Source organism: Callospermophilus lateralis, chromosome 10 (assembly GCF_048772815.1).
Source record: "Callospermophilus lateralis isolate mCalLat2 chromosome 10, mCalLat2.hap1, whole genome shotgun sequence".
Taxonomy (NCBI): Eukaryota; Metazoa; Chordata; class Mammalia; order Rodentia; family Sciuridae; genus Callospermophilus; species Callospermophilus lateralis.
In genome coordinates, this window is record NC_135314.1 from 99,598,148 (window position 1) to 99,612,035 (window position 13,888).

Below are 13,888 nucleotides of genomic sequence, written 5' to 3' on the forward strand. Positions count from 1 at the left end.
TTTACATCATGTACAACCAGAAGAATGAAAAATTATACTCCATTATATTTAATGTTCCAAAGTGCATTCTACTGTCATGTATAACTAATTAAAACAAATTAAAAAAATTAAAAATTAATACCAAATAGATTAAATACTTTTGTCTTTTAATATTATCTATTTTAGGAAAAAATATAAAGAGATAAATTTATAACACTATATTATAGGAATTACATCTTAAATAGGACACAAAGGGCAAAAATCATATAGAAAATGTTTATAAATTTGATTACTATAAAACTAAAACTTCTTATCAACAGATATTTTACAAAGGAAACTTTATACTAGGAAATAATATATTCAATTCATATAACTAATAAATGATTAAAATGCAATTATAGTATACTGTAAATCTATACAAAATAAGATCAATAGAAAACATAGTAAAAAGTGTGTAGCAGGCAATTCCATAGAAAGAATATAACTCAATAAAATTAGAAAAAGATCTCAATTTCCATTGAAGTCAGAAAAATTTAAGTAGAACTTGGGTGATATATTTTTCATATAGATAGCTGAGAAATGAAAAAGTCTGAAAATATCAAGAACTATCAAGAAAATGAACAGTAGGAACATGTATTTACTGCTAATGCTTATACATTTTTATAGCCAGTTCTGATTAAACAATGTATATTTCCAATAAACCAGAAAAATAAATCTATGTATACATAATACTTAATAAGAGTACTTTATATGTTCATAAGGAAATATATACATCAATTTCATAGGACTATCTCTCATAGTTATGAGATACCATTCAAAATAGAACCAGGGTAGCTCTGCTCTCTGCCATCTTCCTCTCATCCTCTCTGTCCTCTTCCTCTTCTTTCTCTCCTCTCTCTATCCTTTCTCTTTCTCTCTTCTCTTCCTCTGCTCTCTTTCTCTCTGCCCCTCCTTTTCTTCCCGTTTTGGCAGCTCCCCAATAAATCTCTTGGTTGAAACAAAAAAATAGAACCAGGGTAACATTAATATAGTTGAATCTTATCAAAAATGGAAAATACAACATGCCATTTATATGGTTAATAAACATGCAAATGACACGTCATATCATTTATTGGTACATATAGTACAATGTAATTACATAGAAAAATGAATAAATGATTATAAATAGAATATAACTACATTCAATTAGCATTTTCTGTAGACATCTTGAAGCAAGTCTATTGGAGTGGAACTCAATTTTCTTTAGAATAATTTATTTCATAATATCAATATGAATACATAGTCACAGGCTTTATTCTATCAATTACTCTTATAATAATAATAAAAATTAAAGAGTTTCATTTTTTATTAAGATGCAAAATATTTTAACACAATAATTTTATCTTTACACATTGAATTAATGATTTTATCAAAAGAAAATTGATAAAAGTAAACACATAGGCTAAAAATGTGTAGAGACAGTGGAGACAAAAGTATGTAAAATAATGTGGTATTAGAGGTAAAGATGGAGCAAAAACAAAAAATAGGTTCAAAAAGAAATATGTAAAGTTTAGGCATAAAATGTGATTCTCTTGGCAAATTTGAGAATTTTAATGCTATAAATAATACATATATTTGTTATTTAGGTTGGAGCAGATATTTGTGGATTTGTGGCTGATACTACAGAAGAGCTTTGCAGAAGATGGATGCAACTTGGAGCATTTTATCCATTTTCTAGAAATCATAATGCTGATGGATATCAGGCAAGTGACTTTTCTTCTCCACAACTATAGGTCTAATTATGTTCTAAATTTGTCTACAGAAGATATGATCTGAAAGATTACAGAATAATTTGCAAAGAATAGTTAGATGTTCTTGTCTCAATGCCCATATTTACATTTATATGTACATATGTACACACATACAAATACAACTATTATATAAAAATCAAGTAAGGAAATCGTGAGGTAAAATATAATTATAATGTAAATATTTTATTAAAGCCTCAGTCATAAAAAATGTGTGTTAAATTACTTGTATTTTAAGTTAGAGTCAAAGATTTTCGAGTATGGATTCTTTGATTCTGGCAATGTAAATTTCAGGTAACTTAGTTTTCATAAAAATTATACTATTAAGAATCTCCAATTTTTCTTTCATTAAAGATAAAAATTAAAGACATTTTGCAAAAAAATTTGAGTCCCAAATTATTCCATAATAAATAAAACCGGAATAAATAGGTTGGGAAAAACAAAACTAAGACTTTGATAGCATGGTTCTGAACTAGTAGTAGCTCCAATACAAGGAAATGTGGAGCTGTTCAGCCAGCCCAGATTTCAGCATGTCATGGTTCCTTATATATATATTTTTCAGAGAAGAGTAAAGTTCAGTTAAACAATTAAGTTAATGAAATGTGTGCTGTTTAAGAATTATTCAGTATTAACACATTTATTACCTGCACTTAATTCTTTAAAAAGAAGATGACAACTCCTCATTTTGGCTTCTAAGGTGGCATGAGGGAAAAGAATTAAAAGGGCAAATTGGAGGTTACCCACTTCCTAATCCATCCAATGATGGTGAGTAGTTCACCCAAATGATACTCAGGAGCAATTCATGTCCATAGGAGATCCTGATATGAATTATATTGTACTTTGTATTAATTGGTGTTTTCCAAGAAGTAGATGGTATGACAGAATTAATGTGTTAGAGATTCATTGGTGAAATACTTGTGAAGGACAATGGAGAGGAAGCATAAAAACGGGCAGGAGACTTCAAACCACAATTCAGGTCTCAGGCAGGGAAGCAGGCCAGGAGAGAAGGTGATTTGGTAAGGAGAATTATCACGGATTGCAACATAGTTTCACAGTTTCATTGAGGTCAGATGGGGATGTTTAAAGCCAAGTTGACCACTGAAAGAGTCCTACATCTCCTAGAATAGGGTGTGCAAAGTATTCCTGTCATGAGCATTCAATGGTTAGGAGCAGCCAAAGTGAAACAGGATTTCGGTGTAAACATAAATGTAAATCCAGAGAAACAGTGGCTGCTATCTTGAGTAAATTTCCTAAAAGAAGATCTAAACTGGCTTTCCCACAGGTTACCTGAGGAGGTTAGCTAATGTAGACTGTTAGTTGGGGCTCAGTAGAAATGCTGCACTTCAAGGTTCAAGACTGCAGACTGGCCAGGTAGCTCTGCTCCCTATATTCCTGGGCCAGTGGACTACCTGGGTGTATTCTAATGGTAGTGATAATCACAAGACAGTAGATCCTCAAGCAAGCAAATTTCAATACTGTACTTGATTATAACACACATACTGTCATCCCACTGACCTAAACTACTTCAGAGATCTGAGCACAACATCAAGCATGGTAAGAACTTGTGATGGTAGGAACACCCTGCTCAATGATAGGGACTACAAATTACATGGCCAAGGATGTTAGTACAGTGAAATATTGAAGCCAATAATTAATTCTACCACAACTAATAGGTGAAACTCCTGTTTTTGTTTTAAAAAAGTCATCTTCCCTGGGTATATTTGTATCAGAAATGTCTAATGTAAATCTTATTAAATACATAATCAACTAAATATAAATATTTATCACACTGTGATGATGAAATAAGGACAATTTTAGCTTTTTATAAGCAAGCTCATATATATAATTTGTGTTTCAGAAATACATGAAAATATTTCTATATCAATATACATTTACATTTTAGCTTTCTTATTTTAATTTCCCTTTTTATCCTATAGCATCAGGATCCTGCATTTTTTGGACAGAATTCACTTCTGGTCAAATCATCAAGACACTATTTAAATATTCGCTATACCTTATTACCTTTCCTGTATACTCTGTTTTATAAAGCCCATGTGTTTGGAGAAACAGTAGCAAGACCAGTTCTTCATGAGTGAGTACTATGTATAAGAATTAAAATATCTTTTAAAATATATTAAGACACACATTGAAAAGATAAGAAGAGATAAATTACAATATCAAGTGAATCTATGTTTGCTTATATTTACAGTTATATATATAATTTGACAAATAACATAATGATTTTACTAAACATAATTTGTTGGATGGACAACATTAATTATAGAAATGTTACAACTGAATAAAACTTACAAGAAAAACATACATATAATATGTTAGGGAAATTATATCAGTAAGATTAAACACAGAATCATTGAAAGTATATCAAGTGTGCATTGTAAAATCATGTAAATATAGATTACAATGTAAAATGCTTAAAAAACGTGAATTGTGCTTATACTTGTATAACATGATTACAATAAACCTTTCCTCAAGAAATGACTTAAAGACCTTTTCAAATACATTTCACAACTGGAGTTTTAAGATGAAAACGTTTAAAAGGAAGAGAGTAGAATATGAAAGATTTGTGGTATTTGATAAAGCTAATTACAGGAGAAATTAAAAAATAATTTATTACAGACTTAAAGTAGCCATATCGCCTATGGAAGATTTTTTCTTGAATATCAGAACTAATTTCCTTAATTTCTCCCTATTCTCTCCCTTCCTTTTAACTGTGAGATGAATCATAAAGAGTGTAGGAACTATTGGTTTAAAATCACACCTACTAAGCAAGTAAAATGAATAATGATACTCAGGGAAAACTGAAAATATCAAACAAACAAGGAATTTGGATATATTTATTTTGTGTTATTTTATCTTAAACATTGTCATTGTTCTTAGGTTTTATGAGGATACAAGCAGCTGGATTGAGGATACTGAGTTTTTATGGGGGCCTGCATTACTTATCACTCCTGTTTTGAAACAGGTAAGTTTTACAAATTTAATAAATTTATTGCTTAAAGGGAACTTTGTATTATTAAATCCATATTTAATTGTGAAGCATCTGGGTTATAGATGTTACTCAATGGACTATTTCAAGATTATAAGTGTTTAATTGAATACTAAAGTGCAGAAGACATTTAAAAATTATGAGAATATTAAGTAAATCTATGCTTATCAAATATATAATATGTATTAAAGGCACAGACATTGCATAAAACTAATATTTTCTTGTAAAAGCTTTTTTATTTAATCAAAATCAAGTTTAACATTAATATCAGTGAGCTTTTCATTAAATAAACATAAATGTTGAAATTTTGTTAAAGTGTAAGTAAAAGGTAATCTGAGAACTATCTGATCTTGAGAAAGTGTTCAAAAAAATAGCGGAGCGAATTGGTGGTTCCTATTTTTTGTGTTTATATTTTGTGTCTGTGGAGAAATATACAGAAATGAACATATTTTACATTCACAATGATCATACTTTATAGTAGTATAAGTGCATTCGTGCATTATTTTAATTGATACCTAAAATAATTTCATCTTTGCCTCTTTGATTTTGCTTATTTTTTACATTTTGATGAGTAATGCTAGGAAAATGGCACTTTGATTATTATTCATAGGAGATAATAGTGTGTGACAACAAAGAGGAAATTTAATTTTTTCCTCTTGAAAAATGGAAAGCCCAATATATTATTTGATAAGAATTTTAAAAAATTAAAAGTACATATTGTCTTGCTTCAATTTAGGGAGCAGAATCAGTGAATGCATTCATACCTGATGCTACTTGGTACGACTACGAAACTGTAAGTAAATTTAATACACATTTGAGCTAATAACTATTATATTTTCAAACATCTAGACATAGAAACTTAACTCCAAACATGTAGCATACCTATTTTTAAGAGTTCTGTAATTATTATAAAAAGAATATTTTGAGAACTGTGTAAAAAAATAGTGAAAATATACTCTGTTGCACATGAGCTATGCTTTAATGTAAAGTTCTATTTAGTCTAAGGAGGTATTGTTATTCATTTAAAATGGAATAAAAGAAGTTTTTTAGGATATAGTAGTAGCTTACTTTAATGCTTTTCTATTTTATATATTTAATTGTATTTGATTACTGAAATAATGTTATATATTTGCTTTTATATGGTATATTTTTAAACATTTGTAGAAATATTTTCATTTTATTCTTGTAAAGGCAACATAACATCATTCATGTGCAATTATTTTCATTTGGCAATACCTCTTAGAAATACTTATTTTCAAAGTCATTTTGTTGTATATTGTTTAATTTGCTAAGCAGAGCCTTTAATTTTATAAAACAATGATTTTTTTTTATGAAGAAACTATACATGCTAACTTTATTTTCTGTGTGTGAAAGTCAGTCAGTTTCCCTATCTTTTAAATTTGTTATTGTTATTTTAATTGTACATAGTTGGGATAGGGTGCAACAATTTGACATAAGTACACAATGTGTGAAGATCAAATCAGTGTAGCAAGCATTTCAATTTCCTTAAACATTTAACTTTTTAAATTCACACATAAGAAGTGTACATACTTATGAAGTATGGTGGAATATGTCAATCCATGCAAATATTGTGAGCTGATTAAATCAGAGTAATTAGCTTTTTCATTTTCTTATCACTAAATTGTTTTTGGAGACTTTGAATTCTTCCTAGTTATTCATAAAATATACAATGGGTTATTGTGAACTAAAATTAACACCTCAGTGTACTGTGGAACACTAAAACTTTTATTTCTAATCGCACTTTGGTACCTATTACTTAATCTCTCTCTGTCTTGCTTCCTCCAGAAAACAATATAGAGGGTTTCTTAAAAAATTAACAATAGATCCACCAAATGATCTATCTATCCCAAAGGAAATTATATGAACACACTTGCACTTCTATGTTTACTGATATACTATTCAAAATAAATATGATATGGAGTCAACTTAAATGTCTACTTGCAGATAAATGGATAAAGGTTGTATGTATGTGCACAATAGTATATTATTCAGTCCTAAAATAATGATATCTTTAGCATTTGCCGCAAAATGGAACTGGAGGATATTGTGTTGAATGAAATAAGCCAGACAAACACCACATGTTTTCTCTATCTCATGTGGATGCTAAAATTGTTGATCAGAATTTAGAATTGTGATTACTAGAATCACATTAAATTTAAAGTAAATGGTAGAGTGGGGTTATCTAAAATTATTATTAATTAACATTCAAAGAAAGTTAATTTCTCCATATCAATCTTTTGAATTTTAGAGAAAGGAAATTTATTTTTTCTTTGATTTATATGACAAACTAAAGGAATAGAATTTTCTTAAAAAGTTAGAAATTAACATAATCATATTCATTTGGTTGATATGAATGCTCAGAATAAAAATGTGGAATGGAATTTAAACCTTTCACTGATAATAAAAAGACCTTCCATTTTTAAAAAATATTAGGGTGCAAAAAGGCCATGGAGAAAACAGCGGGTTGATATTCCTCTTCCAGCAGATAAGATAGGGTTACATCTCAGAGGAGGTTATATCATCCCTACCCAAGAACCAGCAGTAACAACAACAGCAAGGTAAAATGAGTCACTAGCTGAAATCTGCAATTTAATTTGTTTTAAGAGTTCATATTTTTCTTAAGAATCAGAGATTATGGGGCTGGGGATGTGGCTCAAGCGGTAGCGCACTCGCCTGGCATGCGTGCAGCCCGGGTTCGATCCTCAGCACCACATACAAAGAAAGATGTTGTGTCCACTGAAAACTAAAAAATAAATATTAAAATTCTCTCTCTCTCTCTCCCCATCTCTCACTCTCTCTTTAAAAAAAAAAAGAATCAGAGATTACTGTTTAGTTTTTTTCACCAAAACATATTTGACACACAGAGATAATGCTTAACTATAATCCTCATGGTTACAGAAAGACTTAGTTTTTATATATAATAGCAAATGTCTTGATTCAAAAAATTAACACTATTGGATTAAATATTTTTTCATTACCAAATATTTAGTCATGTTCTCTCTAGAACATAGAGAATTAAAGATAATCTCTGGTTCTTGATAAAAATATAAAATACTAATTCTTGTTATACAATTTGAAGATGTGTCAGTATTTACATGCTTGGATTTTTAACACACACTGTCAACAATTTTTTCTTTCTCCTAAAATGTTTTACTTTTAATTTGTTAAGTGAGCAGACTCAGTAGCATGTGCCTATAGAAGGCTGAGGTGATGGAACTCTGAATTTGAGTCCAGTCAAAGCTATTTAGGGAGAGCCTGTCTCAATAAAACTAAACAAATAAAAGAAAATCTCCAAATACTCCATACTTCAGTATTACATAGGATGGCTCTTTAGTTTGTTGACAAAATAATTAATTTTTTTAAAACATTGGTAAATGAAGTAGATATTTCAGTTTAGGTAAAGTACAATAGAGAAACAGTTTTCTAGTAGGACTGTAAATATTTCTATATTCAGAATAAAATAAGAAAACTTAGCGATTCTGGTGTTCTATTTTGCAGTATTGAGTCTAAGAGCATAGAAGTCTCTTTTTTTAAAATTTTTATTTATTTATTTATTTTTTATTGGTTGTTCAAAACATTACAAAGCTCATGATAAATCATCTTTCATACATTTGACTCAATTGGATTATGAACTCCCATTTTTACCCCAAATACATATTGCAGAATCACATCGGGTACACACTCTCCTTTTTACATAATGGCATATTAGTGACTGTTGTATTCTGCTATCTTTCCTATCCCCTACTTTTAATTCACCTAATTTCCCATTTTCTGCAAGGCTTCCATGACTTACCTTGCTACATTTTTTATAACTGAAAGTTTTATATATATGAAAGTATATTATTTACTTTTCTGTGTACCATGTATGTGCATAGACTTATAAACTCCATGAAAACAATTGTGTGAATTTTTTCAATTTTATCTTTCCAATTTTGTATAGTGCCTGGCCCATCAAAAGCTATTTTCTGTATATACTTACTTGAAGGAACAAATTAATGAGAGGATGACTATATGTTAGTAATTAAATTACCTTGGTGTTCTATAATTGTTTATTCTTATATTGTAACTTTAATGACCACACTCTCAAAATTGGTCATTGAGCTGTATTGAACAAGAGAAACCACCTTTGTAAATGTGTATTGGAAAGAATATATTCTGTATAAAACAGTTACTTGGACATTGTATCCTCAGCGGTGCTATATGTGGTGATATATAACTAAGATAAATATTTTTGTTGATCACATGTCTCATTACTCCTGTTACAATTATCTTTATTTTAATATTAGATATTGCATTAAAGATATTTAGAATTTTTGATCATGTCTTCATTATTTTGTGTATAGGTTGTGGACTTTATACACTGCAATTTAGGGTGATGCAAGTTGAATTGAGCATTGATAAGACATCATTTTATTTTCATTTCACTTGAAACCTTATACTGTTTAAATTTTGCAGATGTCATAACATAAAAAATTCATTACCACACTATTATACTTATTTATTTTATATATTTTCTAAGAAAATAATTTATCTCTGCATTCACATAATAATATTGGTACTGAAAAATTTCTAGCATAGGCACTAATTTGTGAATATCAGTGATCTTCTGTTTCTGAAGAACTACAAAACTATTAGGTTGAAATGGACTTACTTATAGGATATTTCACTTACGTAAATTTTTTAAAATTTATATGCACACCTACTTTTACTCAACAGCCGTAAGAATCCTCTAGGACTCATTATTGCATTAAATGAAAGTAACATGGCACAAGGAGACTTTTTCTGGGATGATGGAGAAAGTAAAGGTAAGTTTCCAGGTAACGTGTTTTTTAATGTTTAGTGGGATAATGTTGCATTTTGAATGTACTGATAAAAATAGGATTCATTCTGTTATTTTTATGGTTTTTAGTTATTCCATGAAATTAACATTATTTGACATATATATACATATATTCAATTGAAATATCTAGTTTTGTCTATTGGCTTTTTGCTTAGTTCTTGACAATTGTGTATATCTTTCTATGCCATGTTAATATTTTAAAATTAAAATTTTAATAAATTTCCATATGTACAACTAAATTATGACTGTAGTTCTGAAAATTGTGTAATTGTAAACAAAAAGGAAAACTGATATTTAAGGGGAAACCAATATTTAAATATTTTTTAATTAATGTCAAATTGCTTGAAGTAAGAATGTTTTACAATTTATTCCCATTATTCAATATCTTAAAATTTGTTTTCAGCAACAAACTGGAGAATTAGTACACCAAAAAGAAAAGTAGAAATAAAAATAGGGATTTTTGTGCTAATTTTCTAATTAAACCATAATATATTTATGTGTGTTAGTCAACTAAATTATAGATTAAAGTCTATCTCAATCTTAAGATATCTCCAGATTCGGTCTTTATCTCTAAAAACTGGAAAGAAATTTAAAAAGAAATTAAAAGAGAGGTAATAAATTTATTGTATGCCATGTCTTCTACAAAAAACTTGACATGTGATTTCCTAGGTAGGGAATAAGATAAATATCATTAAAATGATAAACATGTAATTATACATCTTTTATGATTTTCTAGAAACATATTAGCACTGCCGAGTCCGGCTGCAGCAAAATAACCTGGGAGTGACGAACAACTTGTGTAGATTGATACAGCAGGAGAGGGAGCCGTTTATTGTAGGACAGGAGCGGTATTTATACATTCCACACAGCTTATCTAATTAACATAAACTAGATGCAGCAGTCAACCAATAAGGAATCTCCACACTTAATGGCTCACTGGCCTTACTTCATAAACCACTCCCTCTGGCAAAATGCCACATGCCATCCAGACTTGTTTACAGACTCTAACATTTGTCTGGCAAAATGCCAGGCGCCATCCTGACTTGTTTACAGACTCTAACAAGCACTTTGAAAAATTAGGCAAATAGGTTTTCTTCACCTTAACTTACAGGGAAATTAAAATGCTAAGATTATTTTGTGTACAGATAATTATGAAACTCAATATAAAAGCAAAATTGTTTAGAAATCCTCATTAATAAATTGTATCTAATTTTTAAAATCTTGTTTTATATAACTGTAAAAAAGCAAATAATTTAATTGTATTTTAATCTGAAGATTTGATTATTTTCCATTTCAGACTCCATAGAGAAGGGCAACTATATATTATATACATTTTCAGTTTCTAATGTAAGTATTCTCCTTTAATACATAGTTAAATGTATATTTTGTTAATGTATGGGTTATTCTTTCATTATGAATTATTTTAAAAATAACAATAAATAATTCTACCTGAAGATCTTACCTAAATGCAATGAAATAGTAATTAAATTAAATTGTTAAATTCAAGTTTTTAAATCATGAACAAATTATTACTATAAAATTTTATATTTAATTGTACTAGATGGTTTTTCATACTAAAATTTGCACACTGAAGTCTTTGGGTTTCTTAGGTATAATGTTGGGTTTTAAGCAACAGGTCCTAGGAAAATAATTTTGATATATTTGAAGATGTTTTAATATATCAGTCACTGTGGTAATAAAGCAGATTTTGGTGGAGAATGAAAAAAATCTATATCCAGGTTAAATTTTTATTTAACTAATAGTGATTATTTTTATAGAAGCTGAATTTCTTTTTCTTTATATATTCTTGTTGCCCAAACTAAGTTATTCTTTATCAATGTGGGGGCCAAAATAAGGAGGGGCACATATGAATTGCATCAGGAGACATTTAGGTTGTTTCTGAAAATAAAGTTGTATGTCATGTATATGAAAAACGAAGAGATACTTGCTTGGGGAGAGGTGAGAATGGAGAGGTAGATGATTGAATCTTTTTCTTTTTAATATCTTACATTATTTCAGGTTAGTATGTGATGACTCTCTGTATGACATTATACGCTTTTATTTTCCCCAGAACAATTTGAATATTGATTGCTCACATGCATCATATCAAGAAGGAACTACCTTAGCATTTGAGACTATTAAAGTCCTTGGGTTGACAGATACTGTTACAGAAGTTACAGTGGAAGAAAATGGACAGCCAGTGATTCCTCACAGCAATTTTACTTATGATGCTTCCAACCAGGTAAACCATCTTACAAAATATTTTAGTTGTGGTATATTCTCATATTTATTGTTAAAGAAGAATAGACACTTGGTTTTTAAAATTATTTTTCTTCACAAATTCTCCCTCCCTCCCTCCCTTCTTGCCTTCCTTCTTTCCTGTCTCTTTCTCTATCCTTCTCATTTTTTTTTTCTATTTGGTATAGTGCTCTATTGCTTCCTTTTCAACTTGTGCCTGATGCATTTTAAGTACTGGATACAATTAGGTTAAGAAGAAATATGTATTTGTCCTCTGAATCTGGAAGCTTCCTTCTAAAAAAGAGGTCAACTTTTTCCCCCATTACATTCTTTGAGGGAAAGTACATTTACTTTATACCTAGTATGTCTGAGATATTGTACCAGTTGCTTTAAATTTCATTTGGAATTCGTTTTGTATTGCACTCTCTTTTAGGAAGAGCAGAATCTGGGGATATTATAGTTATACAGTATTCCCAAAGATTCATTAGCATTAAATGATAGAACTGAAAAGTGAACTCATGTCTGGAATTAAAGATAATAGATTTCTTCCATTTTCTACAATCTCTCATAGTTACTCCATCTTGGAAGTTTTACTTACTGGAATTGCATTATGTTTTTCTTCTTTCTCTTCTATTCTTTAAGTATTGTAGCAAAACTATTAACAATTTAGTTTGAAGAATTTCCGTGGCTGTCACATATTGTAAAATGTTAAATATTTTTAATTGTCTGTGGTCAAATAATTATTTAAAATTTTTCTTATTTTGTCTTCAAAGATTCTCTTAATTATAAGTCTCAACTTAAAACTTGGAAAAAGCTTTACCGTTAGATGGAATCAAGTTTTCACTGAAAATGAGAGATTTACTTGTTATCCAGATGCAGATGAAGTAACTGAACCAAAGTGCATACAGCGTGGTTGTTTATGGCAAACGGTAATTTTAACTAGGACTCCATATGATTTTCAAATAAGTATTTCAATGTGAACTTTACATATTACAGTTTTAATTCCATGGCATATAAATAAGATTCATACATAGAATCATGCAAAATTTGAAATCAGAAACTCTGTTAATTCTACTTTATATTAATCAATTATTCAAAGACTTACTTTAATAATTTCAAGTCTCAATGGATGTTTAAATTGCTTTCCAGACAGTTTGAATAGTGTGACTTTATTTAATAAAATTGTGCTTTATTTGTGGCACTTTGTTAGATATTGGCTGTAGGAGACCAGCTTAACTGGGTAAGCTAGTTTGCCATTGATGAACAGTTTTTCAAAAGAGTTGTCTCTAGATATTAAAACTTAGGAAGGTGTGTGATGGGCTAAAGTTCTGTTCTTTTAAGAGAAGATAATATCTAGTCATTTATTTTGGCCATTCTTTCATCTGAATAGTGTTGGTTGTGTTTAGAAGTGTTTTTACCAATACTACAGAAAAGGGATATGAGAAACATGTCCTTTTGCTGTGTTTTTAAAATGCTGGCCTTTTGGTTACATCACCAGGTTTTGGCAGTAGAAATAGTTATTTCCTATAACCAAGGCACTGAATTTATATATTATACCACGGAAATCAAAACACATCTGTCAGCAACTTCCCAAGAGTGTCTGCATTTGTATGAGACAATAAGTAGAATTTCTGCTTCCAGAAAAATTGCCTTCATTCTTCTCGGTTGCTTGATAAAGGAGCATAATATTCAACTTAGGAAAAATTAGCGAACAATTGAACAAAGAAGTGAGGAGAAGAGATTCTGAGATTCATGAGAGCCAAAGAATGAAATATTTTTATTTCTTCTGTATTCCCTTTAAATTCCAGCTATCCTTTCAAATACTCTCATCCCCATTCCATTCAAAGCATGCTCACTTTCTTCCATTATCAAAATTTGAAGAAAGGTGAGAAAAAAATTTCTAAAGCAAATTTTACTACTTCTCAACAAAATTGTGAAAATTTTTCTGTTTCAAGAACAATTAATATTTTACCATCTGAAGATTCTTGTATGAAGTAAGTGAAGCTTTAATGGGAT

The 13,888-nt window shown here is 29.5% G+C and overlaps 1 protein-coding gene across 2 annotated transcripts in view; it reads left to right on the plus strand.

Moving 5' to 3' along the window:
* Positions 1–13,888, plus strand: part of Si (sucrase-isomaltase) — a 77,578-nt gene that overhangs the window by 25,701 nt on the left and 37,989 nt on the right. Inside the window, exons 16-24 of one of the 2 annotated variants that reach the window (XM_076867721.1) lie at positions 1,605–1,721; positions 3,704–3,858; positions 4,665–4,753; positions 5,514–5,566; positions 7,228–7,352; positions 9,511–9,599; positions 10,932–10,981; positions 11,706–11,876; positions 12,646–12,801. In XM_076867721.1, coding sequence (XP_076723836.1) covers positions 1,605–1,721; positions 3,704–3,858; positions 4,665–4,753; positions 5,514–5,566; positions 7,228–7,352; positions 9,511–9,599; positions 10,932–10,981; positions 11,706–11,876; positions 12,646–12,801 — 1,005 coding nt within the window. Of the gene's footprint in view, positions 1–1,604; positions 1,722–3,703; positions 3,859–4,664; positions 4,754–5,509; positions 5,567–7,227; positions 7,353–9,510; positions 9,600–10,931; positions 10,982–11,705; positions 11,877–12,645; positions 12,802–13,888 lie in introns of both variants that reach the window. The other variant, XM_076867720.1, reaches the window with a different exon arrangement.